Raw genomic sequence first — 23,101 nt, 5'->3', positions numbered from 1 at the left:
CCAAGTACCCACTAAAAGAAGCAGAGGCCACACAGCTCACGTTAGTTGCTTTGTTCTGAGTTTTAATTTGTTTCTAATCAACTTGCCCTCCGGCTTGCCCACCATGGCAGGCGCGTGGGGCCCCGGGGAAGGGAGCCACTTTGTTGGAGGCAGAGCCTGGCAGTCCTCAGACCCCACCGGGCCCCAGCCCCTGCGTGAAGTTATATTTGGAGGGTCCAGCCCCTATGCAGGGTAGATTAACTTGATTTAGCTGAGTCCCCACTGAAAACAATAGAGAAATGCCTTATTCTGGCACAGTTAGGGTAACTGCTCTCTGGGAATAGTTAGACGTTAGGGGAGGAGGCTGCTTCTTGCCCTAGGTGGTTGGAGGCTGTGTGTGGGCTGTGGTTAGAGACTGCACAGGCCTCGGCCCTTAGGTATATTAGAACTTTCTGGGATTGAGTTGGGGACCCTGGTTTCAAGAAAGTGGTTAAGAGAATGAAGGGTCAATGAGCTCACACAAGCTGCATGTTAGAGGGACCAGTGCTGGCTGGGACTCAGCTGTCCTGCATGGGAGACAGTGGTTACTAGTGTTCCTCTTTCTCTTTGGTCCTGGCCGCCTCCTTGGCAGGAGGTGGGGACTTTCTAGGGGAGACGGTAGCGCTGGGGTTGGAGGCCTGTGACCCTGACTGGGCATCTATGTTGGCATGCTCCCTCCGGACAAGGTCTTCCAGCTCCTTCTGTGGGGGCAGAGGTGAGAGAGGTCAGGTTACCGTGCGTTCCCGTGCACTGGGCTCGGGGTAGGCTGGGGCGGCCTTACCTTCCATCCCAGGAGGTCAGCGAGAGCCAGGCAGCCTTGGTCACAGTCACCCAGCCAGGCCACGTCCCTGCGGGTGAGCAGGAGTGAGAGGACAGGCTAAGGCTGGCCGGCCTTCTGTCTTTCTCTCACTCCTCAGCCTGCCCTTCCCAAGCCACCATACCAGACCCAGCCTCACCTGTAAGCCTTCTTGGAGTCAAAATCCATGCCGCCTCCCAAGCCCATCATCATGCCCAGGAAGGGATCCGTCTGTGGGGAGAGGACAGCTAAGGGCACAGCCCTGGCCTCCAGACCGACCTTATGCTTATTGCCAAGACAGGGTCTCACTGTGCAGCCCTGGCTGTCCTGGAGCTTGCTCTAGAGCAGGCTGGCCTTGAACTCACAAAGATCCACTTTTCCTCTGCCTCCTCAGTGTTGGGATTAAAGGTGTGCTCCACCACCTTATTTATTAATGTGTGTGTGTGTGTGTGTGTGTGTGTGTGTGTGTGTGTGTGTGTGTATGGTGGTGGTGGGATATGTGTCTATGTGTATACACATGTGGACCTGGAGGTCAGGCCAGAGGTCAACCAAAAGGCAAACCGTGTATACTATTTCTTAGGAGTTATCCAAATTTTATTTATTTAATTTATTTATTGATTAGATAGTATCTCAAAATAAATGTATGTAGTCCTGGCTGATATGGAATTCATTAAGTAGACCAGGCTGGTCTGGAACTCAGAGATTCACCTGTCTCCGCCTGCTGGGATTAAAGTGTGTGCCACCATGTGGCTTAGTTTTATTGAAGTGTGTGGATGCCCTTTGTGTGGGCTCAAGGAGGAGGGAAGAGGGAGGTGGGGTTGAAGGCAGTTGTGAGGCACCTGACATGGCTGCTGGGAACTGAACTCTGAAAGAACAAAGTGCTCTTAACCACCGAGCCATCTCCCCAGTCCAAAAATATTTTTTTCTGGTGGTGCTAAGGATTGAACTCAGGTAAACACTGCCACCAAATTATATACTCAGTCCAAACACATTCTTTCTGAGACATTTCTCAATTGGCCTGGAGGGCATGATTATATGAGACTGGCTGTCCAGTGAGCCCCAGGGACCCACCAGTCTTTGTCTCTCCAGTGTGGGACTGCACACACTGGGCCTGGATTTTTATGTGGCTGCTGGGGGTTAAACTCAAGACCTAACGAATGCATGGCAACCAACTTGTCCTACTGCGGAACAAATAGCACAGCAAAGTGTGGTGGCACAGGCTTGTCATGCCAGAACTTGGAAGGCAAAAAGATCAGGAGGCAGGGAGGTTAGGAGTTCAAGGTCATCTTCAATTACACGGTGCGTTTGAGGGGACAGGGCTACACGGGAGCCTATCTCCCGAGTTCACACCATATCGCACCAAGTCACGAAGACACAGCTTAGCATCTTCTGGGGATCGCCCTATACAAACACTCTGCCACTTCATACGGGGGACTTTGATATGTGAGAGGGCACTAGAATGGCAGCGTCTGGACTGTCTTCGGGAAGCACTTGGGCTTCAGCAGGATCAAGGCACAGTTCTGTCATTTGCTCAGAGGAACCCAGAATGACACAGAGGACGAAGTGTCAGGTTGGCCCAGTGCACACCACAACTCCCATGTTTTCCTGCCTGAACTAGCAAGTCTAAGGCATTGATGCTCTCCAGGTAGGACACAGAGACCTGTCCTGTCCTCTTGAGGAAGTGGTAAGACAAGGAAGGAGCAAAGTAAGCGGAGGGAGAGCGAGAGGGAAGCTGAGGCAGACTTACCTGGCCTGTCTTCTCCTTGTTAATGAGCAGTCGTGGGGTGGCTAGTGGTGCCCTGGGAAGGGGGAGCTGAGATTCAGGATCTGCCCTGGGGCCCTGTCCCCACTGACCCCCAGTCCCATCCTCCTCAACCTACTTGCTGATGAGGGAGGCGAAGGGCTGCACCTGCAGGGAGGTGCCCATGATGATGAGGAGGTCCACCTTTGAGAAGTCCTGCAGGAGTAAGGTAAGGACTTGGACCCCACTGCTCTGGCTTTGTCCCCCCTCACATGGGCCAAGCTCAGAGTGGACACTTACTGACTGCATGCAGGAGAAGAAGCGCGGTGGGAGGTTCTCACCGAAAAACACGATATCTGAGGTGGAAACAGAGAGACACAGGGACAGAGGAGAGGAGACATGGGGGACAGAGCTAAAACAGGCAGGAGTTGGGGCCCAACTGGGGCAGGGGTGGGGGGGGAAGGGCAGACAGATACCCACTCTCTGCAGAACAGTAGGGGACAGGCCAGGTAGCAGAGTGGCCAGATTTGAGGTGCGTGCGGGCCAGTGGAAGAAAGGGGTCTGAGGCTCACCGGGCTTTACCACATTCTGACACTTCTCACACTTGGGAGTTGCTTCTGAGAAGATCTTCTCTAGGTGGGAAAGAGGGAGAGAGCGGGGGTGAGGTGTGAGGCCCCCCCAAGGGCTGCTGGAGATGCTAGAGCAGCATGAATGCACCTCAGGCAGGTGCGGTGGTGCATGCCACGAAGCCTGCCTGGGGAGAACTAAACAGGAGGGCACCCTCGGCTACACAAGACCACATCTCAAAAAACCAAGAGCTGGGGCAGTGAAGTGAGGGCTCAGTGTGTAAAGGGATCTGCTGCCATGCCTGGTGACCTGAGATCTGTGCCTACTGTGGGGGCTGTGGGTGTGGCCCAGTGGTAGAGCATCTGGCCTTAACATGCCCAGGTCCCCTCCTCTAGCCCCAGCAACACAAAACAAATAGCACAGCCCACTACTAGGGCATTTCCTGGGCTGTCCTTCCTGCTTCTCAGAGAAGAGTCCCCCTCTTAAAGAGCTGTCCCATCACCTCCAGGTGTCCGGGGTGGCTGGCAGCACCTCGGCCTACAGCTAGTGAATGAGAGGGTGGACATGGGGCAGACCCCCAGCTGGGGAATGGGAGTCAAGTCGTCCCAGTGTGTCCTGAGGACAGGCCTATCTGCCCGAGTCAGGAAAGGACATACAGAGGGCCTTGGGTTGGATCAAACCTCAAGCTCACGTTTCCCACCCCTGGATTCTGTGACAGACCCTTATGGGACAGACTAACTACCCTCATGAAAACCAGCACTCCTTACTTATGGGTCAGGGAGTCTGAAAGCACATCTGTCACTGTCAGCCACACCACCCAGTCACAGGGGGAAGCTCTAACGGCCGCCCGCCACTGAGGGCGTTTCTGCACAAGCTATTCTGTGGGTGTAGATGCGCTTCACAGGGACATAAAGGGTGATGTTCTTCGTCTGTCACCCCCAGCTGTGCACACTTGGGCTGCTCAGGAGCCCTCAGTCCAGGGGCAGCTGGCTGGCATTGTCAGAAAAGCCACCTTGCAGGGTCCGGCTACAAAGGCCACAGCTGTTCCAATTCAAGGGGACACCAGAGGCTTTGTGAAGTCAGCATAAAGAACATAGAAACGGATTCCCAGAGTGACACAGCAGCTTCAGGCTCAGCACAATGGCTGCCAGAAACGGGCTGGTGCTGGCACTCAGCAAGGGACTGGCTGTTTCTCCTGGATGCTGTGTCCTCACATGAATGGGGACAGTGACAGCAGTGACAGCAGTGAGCCCTGTCATGTGTGCTTCCAGTGCTTGTCCGACCCAGCACTGCACCCAGCTTCCTGCTCCACAAGTTCCTCTTGCACTGTCCAATATGGAAGTCTGAACTACATGGGACTTATAAACAATTTATTACTTTTTATTTTCATTTTTGTCATGTAACTTAGCCGGGCCTGGAACTTGGTATGTAGCCAAGGCTAGCCCTGAACTCCTGATGCTCCTGACTCTGTCTACCAAGCAACAGGCAAATAGGCATATACCATGGCTCCTCCTGTGACTTCTACAGTTTAAATTAACAAAAATTTAATGAATTAGAGACCCAATCTTTAAAAAAACAAGAAAAATTAAACTTTTCTGGGCCAACAAAGTGGTTGAGATGGTAAAAAGCTCCATCTTCAAGCCTGACAGCTCGAGTTCAGTTCCTGGGACCCACATGGTAGAAGCAGAGATTCTTTGGTTCAGCTGGCCCATTCTAGTGTGAGTGGTGCCATGCTGGACGTAGACACAGGCTTCCTCGGTTCAATGCCTTCCTCAGAATGTAGCTATGTTTGTCTTGATGCAGGAACTCTCATGTAAACACCTCAGACACAGAGGCTGTGTGACCACTCAGGACGTGAGAGTACACTGAATCTACCTGTGGCTGGCTGTGCTCTGTGGTCCAGAGGTATGACAGCCCAGCAGAGGGGTGGCATGGGGACAAAGACTTGCTGCCACCTCGAATCCTTGAGGCTTCTACAGCTACCATAAAAAGCAAGATAGCTGAGTGCCATAGCGCACGCTTGCAATCTCAGTAATAGTGAGACTGAGGCAGAAGTGTAAGCCCTAGGCCAGCCTGGGCTACATAGGGAAATCTAATCTCAAAAGGAACCAACCAACTCACTGGCTGGCAAGAGCCAAAGATCGGAGCAGACTACACTGGTGCCCAGCCCCTTGGAACTTGGCCATGGTGTGGCAGGAGTGGGAGGTGTGGCTTGCCTGCCCGCCCGCCTGTGAAGCCCAGCCTCACCTTTCATCCAGCTCATCGTGTACTCTTTTCCACAGGAGGTGTTGACACAGTGTGATGTGTAGAAGGTGCCGTGGGCCTCCACCAGGTCCTGGGGCTCCAGCCCTGCCACTCGTTCCAGAGTGTCAATATTCTGGAGGGGGAGGGGAGGTCAGGAAGACAGCCAGCCCTTGTGGGCTCTGAGAAGTGGCATTGCAGGGGATGAGGGAGGATGAGGATGTAGGGAAAGTGCCCTCTTTCCCAGTGGGGCCGCCCAAGGCTGCTTAAGGATGCCCAGGCTCAGGTGTCCAAGGCAGCCTCACTGCGCCCCATGCAACAGTCTTCTGTAAACTGGGTCACTGCCTCTATTTTTCAGAGTTCTTTTGTTACAGAGCCACACACGTTCCCTCCATTTGTCATACATTTACTGTACCCATCCTCAGTGTCCCCCTCAGAGGTGGCATCCTTGTGGGGACCCACCTGAGCAACTTGCATGCAACAGCTCTGGCCAAGCATTAACATAAATAAAGCGATCAGGTTGGCGTGGCCGTGACAGCCTGTAAACCCTCCACCTGGAGGCTGAGGCAGGAGGACTGCTTTAAGTGTAAAGTCAGCTGAGGTTACACAGCTAATGTGGGGCCAGCCAGGCTACCTGGGAAGACCTGCCTCAAAAAAGTGAAATAAATAAGCAGTAAATAAATAAAGCTAGGCATGGCGGGCCATGCCTACCATTCTAGATTGCTATAAATGTGGGGTTAGCCTGAGGAACACCGTAAGATCCAGGAAGGCGTGGGACAAGACTGGCACTTGGCTTGAAAAGCCACAGTAAGGGCTGACAAGATGGCTCGGCAGGCAACGACCCTTGTCGCTGATATAGCAACCAGGCTGTGGGCCCTGGAAACCATATGGTGGAAGCAAACACATTCCTTCTGCTGTCCATTGAAGTCTGCACACACACTAACTAAATGTAATATAAATGAATGAATGAATGAATGAATGAAACAAGAGAATGACTTATTTGTTTCTTGGGGGAGGGTGAGACTGCCTCAAACTTGAGACCCTCCCTCCGGAGTGCTGGATTACAGGGGAGCACTGCCACCCTGCACTCGTGGATCCTGCATCTGCCTTGTAGCTGGCTCGCCTACCAGGTCCTCCCCTGGGGAGTGAGCCACACACGTGCAAACAGCTAACCCAGGGCTCACAGAACTACCTCAGGCCGCCTCTGTATCCATGGGAACAGGGTTTAGGGTGGAGGGAGATGCCTGAAGTCCCAGGTCATGCTGGACTGTATCCACAGAGATGCTCCTTCCCTTGCGATGGGGCTCCGTCCTGTTAAGCCCACTGTGAGCTGATGTACACTGAGCTGAGCATGCCTCTGACATCCACCCTACTGCACATCAGTGATGTGCATCCTGGGGCCTGGGTAAGTTGCAGGTTCCCCTCATGATGATGTGGTAGACTGCTGCCTCTACCCAGTCTGCACAGTAGAGCTGGGTGGGCACAGCAGGCCTGTAATTTCAGGTACAGGAAGGTGAGGTAGAAGATCACAAGCTCAGGTCTTGCCTGGGCTGGGGTGTGGCTCAGTGGTAGAGCACTTCCCCTGCGTCAGGAAGCCCTGCGGCCTACATAACACAGCAGACACATGCCCAAAAGAAAACGATGAATCTCCAGCTTTTAAAATGCATGGTGCTGCTCTCTGGTGTGAGGATGGAAGGGCCCCTGACAAGAGGCTGGATGAGGGGCATTAGAAAACTTTCTGGAGGCTGAATTTCATAGATGCAACTTGAAGGATCTGGAGCCATTCTTCTATGGGGACCACAGTGGCTTGAGTGAACACGATGACTGAATGTGAGAATGGGTTCCTGTGCCCTGAACTAAAAACAGCACCGCACAGCCTCAAAGATGCTGTGTCGGCATAACTCAGAGCCACTGTGTTCCAGAAAGTGGGTCAGTGACTCAAACGGTGACAGGATAAGAAACTGACCACAAAGGGGCAAGCGGAACATTTTTTTTCCACCTTTAGATATTTTACAAAAAAATGTATGTGTGGGGGCTGGAGGGATGGCCCAGCAGTTAAGAGAGTTGGTTGTCCTCCCAGAAGACCTTGGTTTGGTTCCCAGCGCCCACATGGCAGCACACAACATCTGTTAATGCTCTCTCTTGGCCACTGTGGGAACTGCATGCATGTGGGACTTGGACATACATGCAGGCACAACACCCATAAATAGGAACTAAAAATGAATACCTTTTTAAAGTGTGTGCAGAGCAGTGAGATGGCTCAGCAGATAAAGGTGCTTGCCACCAAGCCTGATGACCTGAGTCCTATCCTTGAGACTCACATGCTGGAAGGAAAGAACTGACTCCTGCAACTTATCCTCTGACCTCCAAACTTCAGGCTGGTCCGGAACTCCGAGATCTGCCTGCCTGCTTCTGCCTCCTGTGTGCTGGATTTAAAGGCATGCACTACCACGCCTAGCTTTTTTTTTTTTAACCTCCAAACTTTTGCTATGGCATGCCTGCACATGTCTGTGCATATTTGGAGAAACACACACACACACACACACACACACACACACACACACGTACCAACTATACCAAAGTTAAGAAAATACTGCAGATAGCTAGTAGATACCTGCGTACTTCACACTGAGCTTGTGTCGGCAGCTCTTGCTCACAGGTGGCTTTGTCTGAGGCCTCAACTTTTCACCCATCTGCTGCTTCTCTGGCCACTGCCTTTCTGCTCAGCCCAGGCTTCATGTCCGGCTGCTCCCCACCCCCTCTATGTGGCTATTTCCCAGGGTCTCGAGGTAGAACAGCATCTCTCGACATCCGTCCTTTTCAGTCTCAGGAAAGCACAGGATGTGCTCAGCTAAGAAACAGCCACCATCCAGGAGATGCCCAGCCATGATTTTCTGCATCAGTGGCCCTCACTGGAGGTCCACCTTCCGTCCACCTTGCCTGGACCAGCACAGCAGCTTCCTGCCTGCTTTCTGTAGCTCCCTTGCCCGTCCCAGCCAGCCAGAGTGAGCCTCTGAGGGTTCCCTCCCTCCCAGCTCTCAGGCTTTTGTTTTACTGTCTCCTTGGCCAGGCTCCCATGCCTGCCTTGTGCGAACCAGCAAGCCCCTGCAGCTCTCTGACTTGCCTCCTATGGAATCGTTCAGAGACTCGGCACCATCGGACATGCTAGGTCTATGACTCATCTTCTCTCTTGTTCTTGTCACACATATGAGGAGATTAACACCAGGAGGACACGGTGTCTGCTCTGCTCACTGGTAGGGCCTGGCACTTGGGTGGACATTTGTTGTCATAGAGGCTAGCAAACAAGGGTGCCAGAGGGACATGCAACCTCATGCAGGAAGTATGAGGCTTCAAGGGAGCTGTTAGCATCATCGCTCTGTGAATGAGGCTGACTCTGAGTTAGGAGTGGCTGTGCTTGGGCAGTGTCTGGAAGGACTAAGCTGTCTCTTCCCCAACAAGGGCCTCCAGCCATCTGGCCCCCAAAATTTGAACTCATCCTCCTCCTGGTGGCTGTTTCTGACATTGCAAGAGCTTCATTGGGTTGCCTGAAGAAACCGATTCGTATTTGAGCATTAACATTCCTGTACAATTTGGAATTCTTTTCCTTTTTAATTTCTGTTTGGGGGGTGGGGTGGGTGGGAGGGAGTTGGCTATGGAGCCAGTCTGACCTTAAATTCACTATGCAGCACAGGTTGGCCTTGAACTCACGATCAGCTCCTTTCTCAGCCTCCCAAGTATGGGATTACAAGTGTGTGGTACCTAGCTTGGCCAGTTTGTGTTCTGATATGTAATTTTTTTAGCATACATGTATACTGCCACAGAGTGGTCTGAACTTCACCACATCAATAAAACACACAGACACACAAATATTTTTTTTCTGGTTGCTAATCTAGAAGTCAGCAGCTTGAATATCCTTCTGGACCCCGGTGTGGCCACAGTGTATCCAAGGCCAGGTTCAGGAGTGCCCACCTTCTTTACCAGACAGTGTCATTGTTAGAAAACGGTCCCAGGCTCCTGGTTTGGAGTGGCTGTGGTATGGATGGTGTCCCCTCAGATACAGAGGACTTTTCAGTAAGTGTGAGATGTCCTGTGACCCTGTCACCTCACTAGAGACTTGTGAGTGCCTGAAGCTGTTCTGACTTTTTTATATTTAAAAATTCTTACATTTGTTGGTATATATATATATATATATATATATATATATATATATATATATATTTTTTTTTTTTTTTTTTTTCGGAGCTGGGGATCGAACCCAGGGCCTTGCGCTTCCTAGGCAAGCACTCTACCACTGAGCTAAATCCCCAACCCTGTTGGTTTATATTTTAACTAATTGACTAACCAATTAATTTAGAGATACAGTCTCACATCCTGAAGGCTAACCTTAAACTCATTTTGTAGCCAAGGATAACCTTTTCCTTTGGGGGGGGTCTTTCAAGACAGGGTTTCTCTGTGTAGCCTAGAACTTGCTATGTAGACCAGGCTGGCCTCAAACTCACAGAGATCTGTCTCCCTCCTCCAAGAACTGGAATTAAAGTTAGATGCCACTACCATCCAGCAACCTTGACTTTCTGGTCTTGCTTCTGACTCCCATGAATACCAATCTAGCCTGTTTCTGTCCCCTATTTCACAAAGGGGAAACTGAGGCCAAGAGGAACCGGCCCACTGTAGGTCACACACTACAATTAGCTGAGTCTTGGGTGCTGGTCCTGTGCCTAGCCGTGTTACCCCAGCTCTGACCAAGGGTTCCAAGAGCCATCCAGCCCCACCCCCCACCCCCCACCCCCCGCCCGTCAGCCGAGCTGCCCACGGCCCCGCCTACCTGCGTGTAGCAGCGCAGCAGCAGCCCCTTCTCCTTCAGCAGGCGGATGAAGTAGTGGCAGATGGTCGGCTAGGAGGAGAGTAACGAGCTGACGGGAACGTCCCACACAGTTCCTGGGCCCATTCTGCCCCGTGCCCCATCACAGTGGCCCAGAAAGGGTGAGCATACCTTCTCCCATACCACAGATGAGGAGACCCAGGCAAGGGCAAAGTGGTGGCTCGTTGGCGTCACCAATCGGTGAGCTGCAGAGTCAGGCTCACGGCCAGGCTTCAGCCTCGCCCTTTCTGATACTCTCAGCAGCTTTCTTACAGTTGGGTACACGGAGGCCCAGAGCCACCCAGGAGCCTGCACCTCACTCCTACTTTAACTTCTTAAAGTTGTTTATTTTACTATCTATCTATCTATCTATCTATCTATCTATCTATCTATCTATCTATCTATCTATCTGGTTTTTGAAATAATCTCTCTAGGTGGTCCTGGAATTTGCTATGTAGACCAGGATAGCGTCTGGTAGGATAGACCAGGAATCCTCTTGCCTCTGCCTCCCAAGAGCTAGGATTTTAAAAGCGATTTATTTATATTTATTTTCTGTGCACTGACTGATGTTTTGCCTGCATGTATGTCTGAATGAGGATGTCAGAGCCCCTGGAACTGGAGTTACGGATGGCTGTGGGCTACTGTGTGGGTCTGGGAATCAAACCCAAGTCCTCTGGAAGAGCAGCCAATGCACTGAACTGCTAAGCTACCATTCCAGCCCCAAGTGCTGGAATTAAAGGTGTGCACCACCACACCAGGCATTTCTTTCTTTTAAAAACATTTCATTAGTTTGAATTACATGTATGTGTGTAGGCATATGGAGGTGAGTTCTAGGACTCAACAGAGGCCAGAGGTGTCAGGTTCCCTGGGGCTGGAGTTACAGGGGTTGTGAATCTCCTGATGTGGCTGCTGGGAATTGAAGCCTGGTCCTTTGCAAAAGTACTATCTGTTCTTTAACACAGAGCCACCTCTCCACCCCCTCCACCTTTAATTTTTTTTTTTAATCCTTTAAGACAGGCTTTGTGTAGCTTTGGCTGACCTTGAGTTTTAAAGTTTCCTGTGTCTGCCTCCCAGATGTTACAATTATAGACTGTCACATCTGGAGGGGACTTGTGTAACTCTTCTTTAAGAGCATCTGTCTGTCTGTCTACTTCTTATCCATCTATCTATTCCCTATCTATCTACTATCTATCCATCCATCCATCTACCAATCATCTATGTATCTATGTATCTATGTATCTATGTATCTATGTATCTATGTATCTATCTATCTATCTATCTATCTATCTATCTATCTATCTATCTATCTATCTACCAATCATCTATGTACTCCCTATGTGGAGGTAAGAGAATATGATGGGGTCGGTTCTTTCCTTCAGTCATGAGGGTTCCAGGGATTGAACTCAGGTCATCAGGTTTGGTAGTAAGCACCTTTACCCACGGAACCATCTTGCTGGCCTCAGAGGCTAGGTTCTTAATCATGTTATGTTTGTCTGAAGCACCTATAAAGAGCCTGCTTCACATGCCTACTCTTCCCAATCTCCCCTGCAGACAAAGGCCTCACCTTGAACTGCCCAGGATAGAGCTCCTTAGCAAGGGCAAAGAAGGGTTCTGGATGTTTCTGTGGGAGAGAGAACCAGAAGGCCACAAGTTCCAGTAAGTTTAGGACTGCAATTGGGACCCACCTCCCTCACCTCAGCAGTCTACCTTGAAGTAGCTGATCTCAAAGATGGCCTCTGGGTATGGAAGGTGGTATTTCTCCAAGTTTGCATAGAGGCCAGTGGATGGGGAGCGGAAGTCAGGGATTCCTGCGGCTAGGAAGGCACAGTCAGTCAGAGATTCTAGCCCCATGTGTGCACGAACCCTTCCAGGTACCCCCACCCCCAAGAGTGGCTTGAGGGAAGGGACACTTACATGTGGAGATTCCAGCTCCCACCAAACAGATGACCCTGCGACCTGGAGCAGAGAACTGATGTCACGTGCTAAGGTTTCCCTCCTAGACGTATTGCCAATGGTGGGAGGATGGTATTGGCAACCTCATATTAATGGTGAGGAAACAAAGCCAACCGGAAGGGACAGCAGGTGGACTAGACAGCAATGGGGAGGTCTTGGGGAGAGGGTTGGGCAGGGGGAGGGACAGCTCAGCAGTGCAACTCCTTGTTTGCCTTGAGTTCTATCTCCAGAACCTTGAAAACCAAACTCTGTTAACAACTTATCTTCTAGGTACAATACTGTAGGACCTAAAAAAAAATTATTTTTGGGTCAGAAGGTGGTGGTACACTCCTTTAATCCCAGTGCTTGGGAAGTAGAGGCAGGCAGATTTCTGTGGGTTTGAGGCCAGCCTGGTCTACAGAGTGAGTTTCAGAACAGCCAAAGAGACACAGAGAAACCCTGTCTTAAAGCGCGCACGCGCGCGCGTGCGCGCGCACACACACACACACACACACACTTTTTTTAAAAAAGAAAATTTGAGACAAGGTTTCATAGAACAAGGCTGACCTTGAGCCTTCTATGTAGTTAAAGATGACCTTGAAATTCTGACCCTCCTGGCTCCACCTCTTGGGTGCTGGTGTTATGGTGTGAACCAACATGTCTGCCATTTTGTCCGGTTTTGAGACATTGCCTCCCTATGTACCCTGGGTTGACCTGGAATCCTGCACCTCCTGCCTCAGCCTCCCAGGTGCTGGGATGACTGGCTATGACCTATTTCCAAAATGCTATACACATCCCTCACTGCTTTATTCACACAGGACTGCCTCGAGTTTGCTAATTTGAGTCGGTTGCCCTAACTAGCATTTCTTCTCCTTTGGACAGGGTTTCAGGACGGCAGGAGAGCTTTAAATGCACTGTGCAGTCAAGGCTGGCCTTGGCCTTCCCATCCTCCTGCTTCCATCTTTAGATGCCAGCATGGTCACCGTGCCCAGCTTTTCTTTTCTTTATCTGAGACAGGGTCTCAGGATGAGAACTCGCAGTGGCCTACCCGCTTCTATCTTCTGAGCATTGGGAGGAAAGGAGGCCACCGAGCCTCGCCAGGCCCATTTTTGTATGTGGTGCAGGAGACTGAATCCAGCGGCCTGTGCGTGCTAAGCAACACTCCACTGATCGAGCCCCGCCTCCAGCCCCCCAACTGTATTAAGCGTCTTCAGATCCATGGTTCGTATCTTATGAGGGCTCTGCTCTTGGTCTTTAATGGTTCTTAGAAAAGAACTATTAGGGGAGGATATGGGTGAATCCATTCACAAGCACAGAGCTGGGAAGAAATAGCCCTGTTGCTAGCCCAGCTGCTGGCTGGCCGGCAGCCCAGCCACGCAGAGCCCCGGCATCTGTCTTTCAGCTGATGGACAGACCCAAGTGTGGTATCCATGAATTGGGCACCCCTGGGGTGTTCTGTTTAAGGGACAACAAGTATGAACAAAACATCAGCCTGCCACAGGGGCTGGCGAGCTGGCTCAGCGGGTAAAGGCGCTTGCTGCCAAGCCTGACTTCTGGAAACTTCATGGTGGAAGGAGAAAAATAACTCCTGAAAGTTGTTCCCCGGCAAACACACAGCAGCACAAATGCACCTACAGCAACACACACCACACACACAGACACAGACACACAGACACAGACTCACACACACATACACATACATACTCAATCAAAAACAATGTTTAAATTGGGCATGGTGGCTCATGTATTTATCCCAGAACTTGGGAAGCAGAGGCAGGCAGACCTCTGTGAGTTTGAGGTCAGTGTGGTCTACAAAGTGAATTTCAGACCACCAAGGTCTGTTACATAGAAAAAAACAAAACAAAAAAGAAAGGTCAAGAAAAGCCTGCTACAGCCTATGCTTCTTTAGGATGCTATGGGCCCAAGATGGCTGGAGATGTGGGCATTGAGACTGGATGTGGTAACACTGTAATACCAAAACTCCCGAGACTGAGGCAAGATAATCTTAAAATCAAAGTTTGCCAGGGTTGGGGATTTAGCTCAGTGGTAGAGCGCTTGCCTAGGAAGCGCAAGGCCCTGGGTTCGGTCCCCAGCTCCGAAAAAAAGAACCAAAAAAAAAAAAAAATCAAAGTTTGCCACAACCACAGAGCAAGACTGAGCTCCAGGGGCCTGACTGTGCCCCTTGTGATATGTTCACACCAAGTCACAACCTCTCCGTGCCTCAGTTTCCTCTTCTGCTCAGCTTAGTTCTAGAAAGATCTCACACTATTCTATGATAACTAGGTACAAGGATGCTTGGTGAGATACGTCACAGAGCCTGGCAAACAGCAAGGGTATGCTTAATTAATATTTATGTCACGTCCCACACCAGCACCCTATAGGCCAGGGACTCTAAGATCTGAGTGTAAGAGAAAGGTCCTGCACCTCCTGGCCACTGTGTGGGTCCTCTCTGCAGGCGGACGCCCAGCCTGTGGCAGGAGAGGGAGGTTCAGCTGCCACCCTGGCTGCCAAGGAGGGCACCGAGCAGCTGGGCGAAGGGGAAACTGGAGAAGACGGCCTCAACAAAGGGCTGTTCAGGACCCTCAAAGCTGCATTGTTCCCAACGAGGACTGTGAGGGCCTGGCTTCTCAGACTTCAGTGACTCGACCTCAGCAAGAAATATAAATTTCACAGTGACCCAGCTAGCTGGCTTCTAAACAGCACACCTGAGACACGCTTCCTGTAATGATACCACAGCACACACTTCCATATCTCTCAAGAGATCAGGTCCTGTCCTACTCGTTTATCCCTTGAGTGAGAGTGGGTGTGAGAGTGTGAGTGTGTGTGAGTGTGTGAGAGTGTATGTATGTGTGTATGTGTGTGTGAGTGTGTGCGTGAGAGTGTGAGTGTGTATGTGAGAGTGTGTGTGAGTATGAGTGTGTGTGAGTGTGAGAGAGTATATGTGTGAGTGTGTGTATGTGTGTGTGAGTGTGTGTGTGTCTGTGAGAGTGTGAGTGTGTGTGTGTGAGAGTGTATGTGTGTGAGAGAGAGAGAGAGAGAGAGAGAGAGTGTGTGTGTGTGTGTGTGTGTATTTTTCCAGGGTCATCCACCTGGTTTGGGGGTTTTTATTTTTTGTTGTTTTACTCATTTCTTTGTGTGTCTATTTCACAGCAAACATGTGGAAGGAAGTGAGAGGACAACTGGTGAGAGCCATTTTTCTCCTGGGTCCCAAGGATCCGGCTGAGGTGTCAGGCTTGGCCTGCTAAGCCATCCTGCTCTCTCTCGGGTACCTGGACTTGGCTCCTCCCGCTTCTGTCTCCCCAGCTCTGAATTACAAGCACTAGGCTTCTTGTGTGGGAGCTGGCAGTACTTTATGGACTGACCTATCTCCTAAGTCTGTCTGTCTGTCTGTCTGTCTGTCTCTTTCTCTCTCTTCATTTGGCTTTTCGAATGTCCTAACTCACTCTGTAGACCAGACTGGCCTCAAACTCAGAAAACCACTTGCCTCTGCCTCCTGAGTGCTGGGATTAAAGGTGTGAGCCAACATCATCATTCTAGTTCCCTCTTTTTAATGTGTTCCTGGCTGCCTCTGAATTCAGATCCTTGAGCCTCAGCTTCCAGAGTAGCTGGGACTGCAGGTGAGCCCAGCATCCCAAACATATTTACACCTGTGGTAATTTCCTTAGCCTCTCCCTGAGTCACCTCGGAGGCTTGATCACTTCCAGTCTAGGGCACAGGCCCAATAATGTATTTACTAGGGATGTGACCCAAAGTCAGGCCTAGTGGTGCTAGTCTGTACTCCCAGCTATGTGGGAGGCTGAGGTAGGAGGATTGACTTTCAGAGACTATAGAGTAAATTCATAGCCATTCAAAATAAAACAGTAAGAAAGGTCTTGGGCTGTAGTTCAATGGTAGAGTGCTTGCCTAGCATGGTGTGTGAGTGTAGGGGGGCTGGGCTCCATCTAGAGCACCTACTTGGTCATTCCAAAGGAAGGAAGAGAGGGAGGGAGGAAGGGGGCTGGAGAGATGGCTCAGCGGTTAAGAGCACTGGCTGCTCTTCCAGAGGACCTGAGTTCAATTCCCAGCAACCACATGGTGGCTCGTAACCATCTGTAATGAGATCTGATGCCCTCTTCTGGTATGTCTGAAGGCAGCTACAGTGTACTCATATACATAAAATGAATCTTAAAAAATAAAAAATGAAGGGGCTGGGGATTTAGCTCAGTGGTAGAGCGCTTACCTAGGAAGCGCAAGGCCCTGGGTTCGGTCCCCAGCTCCGAAAAAAAGAACCAAAAAAATAAATAAATAAATAAAATAAATAAAAAATAAAAAAAATAAAAAAATAAAAAATGAGGAGGGAGGGAGAGCAGTGACTCGGGTCTGGGCAATCAGTCACAGGGATCTCAGAGATGGATCAAGTGACTCAGTCTGGGCCACTGTGGCCTGGTTCTCAAGTGCAAAGGTACCCTCCCCAAGCAGGAGCTGCCTGACTTTTCCTCACCCTACGCAGACAGACTTGTGAGGCCTGAGAATAATGTTCTTGAGCCTGGCTCCATCTGGTTTAATGCTTTTTTTGGCTAGAGTTCTGGTTTCTTGTCTTCTCTTTCTTATGTAGCACATGCTACCCTCAAACTCATGACCCTCTGACCTCCATTTCCTGGAGAGCTGAGTTTCTTCCTTCTTTTCTCCCCCCCACCCCCCAATAGGTCTCTCTGTGTAGCCCTGGCTATCCCGGAACTCACTCTTTAGACCAGGCTGGCCTCAAACTAGAGAAATCTGCCCGCCTCTGCCTCCCGAGTGTGGAGATTAAAGCTGGGATTAAAGACACGCACGACCACCGTCCGGCAAGCTAATTTTTTAAGTGTATGGGTGTTTTGAGTTCATGAATGTCTGTGTGCCACAAGCGTGCTTAGTGCCATGGTGGCTGTGAACAGGACCCCCTGGAACTAGAGTTAGATAGTTGTGGGCCATCATGTGAGTCCTGGGACTCCAACCCAGCTCTTCTCTGACCGGCCAGTTCTCTTAACTACTAAACTATCTCTCTATCCCAAGAGTTGGGATTCCTCCATTTTTAATTTTAAATTTTTTTTTTATTTTAGGAAAACTTCCATGTAGCTCGAGTTTGCGTCAAACACACAGTATAGCTGAAGCTAACTTGAAATGCTGATCCTTTTCCGATCTGTTCAGCGTTTGGGATTACAGGTGTGTACAGCAGGCTTTCTTACTACCCCACCCCCACTCCCATCCCAAATATGGAGTGATTTGGGGCCAGGAATGGGAGAAGTGGCCAGGCAGTCGGAGACTCACAGCGCTCGCTCTGCATGTAGCGTGTCACTCCTTCAAGGGTCAGCTCGTCCAGCAGACGCTCCTTCTGGGAACCCAGGCCCAGGGTCTGGGTGAATAAATTCCGTAGGAAGTCCACTGACCAACAACAAGAAAGACAGTGCCAGATGGGCATTGAGCCAGGGCCCAAGTGTGGGATTTTCTATCCTCCCACACCTGAATTCCCATTGTCTCCCATAGCCAGCAGGCGCCAGGCCCAAAACCCATTGTTACACACTTTGGCTATCACTCCTGATAGCTTTGAGGGAGTCTCCCCCGAACCCCACCATATAATCCCAGACCCCAGTTCACCTCCCTGCCCTCCTCCAGGAGGACACTTACTCTCTGCCTCTCCGCCAGTGGCTCCTCCCTCAGTGTCCGAGTCTGAATCCTGGAAGGGGTGGGTGGGATGGCCAAGCCCAAGAAGTGGGGTTAGCAGGGAAGGGAAGGGCAGGGAAGGGCAGGGATGCGTGACAACCTGGTTCAAATAGAGTAGGGCTCTGACTGGGAGGGGGCCTCCAGTGTAAGGCTCTGAGAAAGGCTGCCTGTAGAGGAGACCTGGCTCTCCCTAGGCCTTATCTTTCTAGATGGGGTCTCTCTGGCTGGCCTAGAACTTACTACACAGACTGGGCTGACTTGGAATTCCTGAAGATCCACCTGGCTCTCTGGCCTTGGATGTAAGGGCATGCACCACCATGCTAGCCCCATCTTTTTCCTTCTGACAGAGTCTCACTTTATATATCCCTAGTTGGCCTAGAATTCACCATTTGCTTCTCTCTGACTGCTAGGATTAAAGGCATGTGCCACCATGCCTAGCTTGCTTTTTGAGTTAGGGCTTTATGTAGCCCAGGCCAGCCTCAAACTTGCTATGAAGGCTTTGTGACCTTGAACTTCTGATCTTCCTGTCCCCACCCCTCCAAAGCTGGGTTTATGGACATGATGTCAGGGATCACAGCCAACACTCTAACCAGCCCACCATCGCAGCCTGACAAGATGCTAGGGACCGAAACCAGGGCTTCATGCATGCTAGGTGACCACTGCCACTAGAGCTAGACCTCCAGCCCGGCCTCAACTTGTACATGTAGCTCAGGGGTTGCTGGGAAGCTGAGCGGCGAATCCCTGGGCCTCTCAGCTGGCCTACTCCACTTCCCTGGGCCACTGCCACAGCTACACCACAGCCTAGTCGATGGCGATGCCTCTTCTGTCACCAGACATGAGCCTCTCGAGGTGACCCCACCTTCCTCCAACTATGTTCCAGAGTGGCTTCAGCATCTCCCTGAAACCAGCTCCTACTCCCAATCCCCATACTAAGTGGCTTTACTGTCCCTTAGTTGGCTTCCCTACCCCACTGCCCTCAAGCCAATTCCCAGTGTACCAACTAAGATGTTAGCCTCCTGACATCCTTCCACTGACCCCCTCTTCTAGCCCCAGAGCTCCACCTGGTTCAACCTGTTCTCCCCTGGGGTCCTGCCCTGGCTTCCTTGACTCGGTTTCTGTCTCTGATCCTCCTATTGCCTACCATATGATGGCCTGTTTAGGGCAGTCCACCTCTCTTCCTTAATCCCTCCCCCTCCCTCAAATCACAAATATCTACCAAGTGCCATAATGTCAGCCACACAAGGGCAAGGACTTTATCTATGTTTACCACTTAATGCCCAGCCTAGATAACAGGACTTCCAGAACTATCTACCACTGAACACATGCCAACTGGGGCCAGCCCGAGGTTGGCCTTACTGCAGATGCCACGAATAGCCTGACCGTCACCGTCAGACTGCTCAAAGGCCCCCAGACCATCCCATTCTTATTCTGCTTCCAAATCTCCTCTCCGAATTATTTTTAAAGATTCTTCTGGGGGTTGGGGATTTGGCTCAGTGGTAGAGCGCTTGCCTAGGAAGCGCAAGGTCCTGGGTTCAATCCCCAGCCCCGAAAAAAAAAAAAGAAAAAAAAAAGATTCTTCTGGGGGCTGGAGAGATGGCTCAGTGGTTAAGAGCACTGACTGCTCTTCCAGAGGTCCTGAGTTCTATTCCCAGCAACCACATGGTGGCTCACAACCATCTGTAATGGGATCTGATGCCCTCTTCTGGTGTGTCTGAAGACAGCTACAGTGTACTCACATACATTAAATAAATAAATCTTTAAAAAAAAATTCTTCTGTTATTATTTTGAGACAGGGTCCTACCTAAACCAGGCTGGCTCTAACTTGCTATTTATCTGAGGGTGACCTTGAATTCCTGGTCCATCTATTTTTATTTTTTTAGGTGTGGGATTACAGAGTTGCATCACTACTGTGCATGATTCTAAAATGATCCTTCGCTGATATTAAAAATATTACAGAAGCTGGCAAGGTGGTTCACCAGGGAAAGGTGCTTGCCGCTAAGACTGACCACCTGAGTGGGAGGAGAGAAGAGCTGACCTCAGATCACCACATGTGCACTGTGGCATGTGCATCCTACCCACAAGACAAAACAAACAAAGTAGGTTTAAAAATTAAAAAAGAGGGGTTGGAGAGGTGGCTCAGTGGTTAAGAGCACTGGCTGCTTGAATTCCCAGCGCCCATACGGCAGATCACAGCTGTCTGTAACTCACGCAGGCAAGACACCAATGTACATGAAATTAAAAAAAGTATATACAAAACTTTAAAAAGAGCTTATTCAGGCCTTATTGTTGTACCCAAGATGGCTGGCTTCCCACTCATAATCCTTCTTTTTCAGCCTCCTGAACCTTTGGATAATGAACAAACACCAAAGCAAGATCAAGCAACAGTTACAGAGATAAGTCTGTATGTTCTCTCTGCATGAGTGTTTGCTTGTTTGCTCACTGTTATAGAAATGGGTCTTGCCAGAGTATGATACTACACAAGGTTTCATAGACCCACGCCACTCTTTCAGTTTAATTATGTGTCTATGTGCACGTGTGTGTAAGCGCCCATAGAGATGGATCCCCAGGAACTGGAGTTACGGTCACGTGCCAGCTGCCTGGTACATGAACTCATGTCCTCTGGAATAGCAGTATACATTCTTAACCACTGAGACATCTCTCCAGCCCCCCACCTCATTCTTTATTGTGGCTCCATAGTAACACATTGTATGATGAACCGTGCTTCATTGACTCCCTCTCCTGACAGCCACTGAGGCTGCTGCTAGTGCTGCCCTGTCTGGATAATACCGCAATTGACACCCCACATCTTGGCCACTGAGAACCCCCTTTGACTGTGAAACCTTTTTAGGTCTGGCGCTAAGCCTTCCTTTGGGAGGCAGACAAGTAAGATCCTAGAGACCCAGAGCAGGCTGTCACGGCTCTGTTGTGCGCTTATGGGGTTATGGTTGACCGCAGCGTCTGCACCTGCTTCCCTTCGAAGCGTGATCTCATAGGATGAGCATGCTGGTATTCAGTGCTTGTAGGCACTGTCTAGTACAGTGCTTCTCAACCTGTGGGACAGAACCCCCTTTGGGGATCAAACGAGCCTTTTGCAAGGGTCCCATATCAGATATCCTGCATATTATCTGATATTTTCATTATAGTCCATGACGGGAGCAAAATGACAGTTATGAAGTAGCAACAAAAATAATTTTATGGTTGGGAGGGCACAGTGTGGTGACACTGTGAAGAGCTATAGTAAAGGGTTATAACATTCGAAAGGTTGAGAGCCACTCCTCTGGTTCACGTGAGGACAACCTGGCCTCTAGGGGAACTGGAGGCATTGGCAGGTGTCTTCAAACATCTTTGAGATGGCTCACCTACCTCTCCACTGAACCCACAGAATCTTTGGGGCCCATTTCCCCATGTCTCAAATCCTTTCCTTCCTTTCTATCCAAAGGACTCGGGAGTTAACAGTCTTTACCAAGTAAGTTCCTCATCTGTAATGTGGCCATGAAAGGCCTTTTCCCATCACTGGGATGCTGAAAAGATTAAACGAGGTCATGTACATTTAAAATGCAGGCAGAGTATCAATCAATGACCAACCCAGCAACCCAACTAATGAAACATTTACTCCTCCTTCTTGCTCTCAGGTCTGTATATCTTGCATGGAACACCATTTCCAATCTTATTTAAGAAAATCTCATATCACTTCACTTATGACACTGTGGCTATATCTTGGTCTTGTTCCTAGATCAGCATGTGGGTTCCACCAAGGAAGAGTTTGGCCAGAATCTTCTATAATCTCTGACCCAGAAAGTTTGCCCTGCACTCCTGGGGTGCGTCCTCCCTCTCCCCCCTCATTTTTTGAATCAGGGTCTCACTATATGGCCCAAGCTGCCTCTCCTTTCTTCATCCTCCTACCCCTTCCCCAACACTGCCCCCAGCTGTGCTGGGATTACAGGTAGCTGACACCACAGCCAGCTTCAGTACTTTTATGAGCCCTAGAGGGTCCTTTCCCCAACCCCATACTCCCTGAGTTTGGGGATCAAACTGGAACACTGTCTTTTCCAGGTCTAGCACAAATGAGGTTCAGAAGGGATTGAGGATAGGCGGGGCAACAATAGGAGATGAGGACAATATGGAAGGGAACCAGGGGTTGAGGCTATACATTTTCCTTGACAGTCCCCAGAAGCCGCCATTCTCCCAGGAGCTGTACTAATCCCCAGATGGGTTTAGGGATCAGGGCCATAAGCCAAGGGCCCTTGGGTAAAAGCCTTCCCTTGCACCTCCCCCAGTGCGGCATGTGGAACCACGTCCATTTCTCTCCTTCCCTCCACCCTTTTCCCCATCTCACCTGAGCCTCCTGCACCTTCCCTGCCTGGTTCTCCAGAGGGTCAGAGGCTGGGGAGGAGGGGGAGCAGACGTGGTTACAGTGGGGGGAAATAGTTAAGCAGATGAAGGGTTCACAGTGGTGGAGGCGACAATAGGACCCACCAACCTAATTATCCTGGAGTCATGGATGGTAGTAAAACTATTGGAGATGGGGAAAGGCATGTTTTAGAGTGGAGGAATGTGTGAGGAGGGGAAGGTTTGGGAGGAAAAAGCAGGTGAAACGGGACTGAAGGAAGGTTTCAGAGTTAAGCAGGATAAGGTAGCGAGTGCGAGCCAGGAGAATGAGGGAGGGCTAAGTTTTTCAAGAGATGTTAAGTAGGGATACTTCTGCTGAGAGTTGAGTGTGGGAGAGGAGATGCAGTGAAGGTGGGAGGTTTAGGAGAGGCACAAGAACTGAAGGAATGAGATAGAAAGGGGCCGCAGGGGTCCCCAAACATACTATAGTTGCCCTTAACAACAGGCAACCTTAGCAACCGGGATCGTGGTAACTTTGGTCCTTAGCAACGAGGGTCCTCAGCAACCAAAGTGCGAGAAACGCGATCATTCAAAACTTTGCAAATGGACCCTTAAATTTCACAATCCAGAAACCCACCAACCTAGCAATATCGACCACTTAGCAACAGCCCTCCGAATCCCACTCCCTTCAGGCAGCCTCTGTCTCCCACCCCACCGACCTGCCCGCGGGCCCCGGGGCCTGCAGCCCAAAGCCAGGCCCCGGCGCGGCCCGACCCTCCCACCCTCCCACCAGGGCCCCTAACTCACGGTCCGGCTCGGCCATGGGAACGGGGTGGGGGCTCTCGGGACTGTCACCGACTGCTCTGTCCCGTGACGGCAGCGGAAACAAGAAGGAGCCGAGAGAGGATAGAAAAATACAACTCCCGACAGGCAACGCGGT

At 50.5% G+C, this 23,101-nt stretch overlaps 2 protein-coding genes across 4 annotated transcripts in view; both read right to left on the bottom strand.

Moving 5' to 3' along the window:
* The window catches only part of LOC103689966 (MARCKS-related protein-like), a 980,777-nt gene that overhangs the window by 844,099 nt on the left and 113,577 nt on the right, over nt 1-23,101 (bottom strand). The gene's annotated exons all lie outside the window — the stretch shown is intronic.
* Nucleotides 42-23,069, bottom strand: Sirt2 (sirtuin 2). Of its 3 annotated transcripts, none has more exons than NM_001399630.1 (16): nt 22,969-23,069; nt 22,169-22,215; nt 17,797-17,845; nt 17,440-17,553; nt 12,136-12,177; nt 11,929-12,035; nt 11,786-11,842; nt 10,186-10,254; nt 5,370-5,499; nt 3,128-3,187; nt 2,856-2,911; nt 2,695-2,771; nt 2,562-2,613; nt 975-1,045; nt 800-866; nt 42-719 (listed from the first exon to the last, which is right to left on the bottom strand). In NM_001399630.1, exons 1-16 carry the CDS (start codon nt 22,982-22,984, stop codon nt 567-569), a joined length of 1,167 nt encoding a protein of 388 aa, NP_001386559.1. In that variant the 5' UTR covers nt 22,985-23,069; the 3' UTR covers nt 42-566. The 3 variants fall into 3 exon arrangements, with proteins under 3 accessions (NP_001386559.1, XP_063122487.1, NP_001386560.1); XM_063266417.1 differs by lacking the exon at nt 22,969-23,069 and adding an exon at nt 22,313-22,578; NM_001399631.1 differs by lacking the exon at nt 22,169-22,215.

This window comes from Rattus norvegicus, chromosome 1 (genome assembly GCF_036323735.1).
Source record: "Rattus norvegicus strain BN/NHsdMcwi chromosome 1, GRCr8, whole genome shotgun sequence".
In the NCBI taxonomy this organism is placed as follows: domain Eukaryota; kingdom Metazoa; phylum Chordata; class Mammalia; order Rodentia; family Muridae; genus Rattus; species Rattus norvegicus.
Note: the sequence above shows the minus strand (reverse complement) of the source record. Positions and strands in the feature narration are given on the sequence as shown.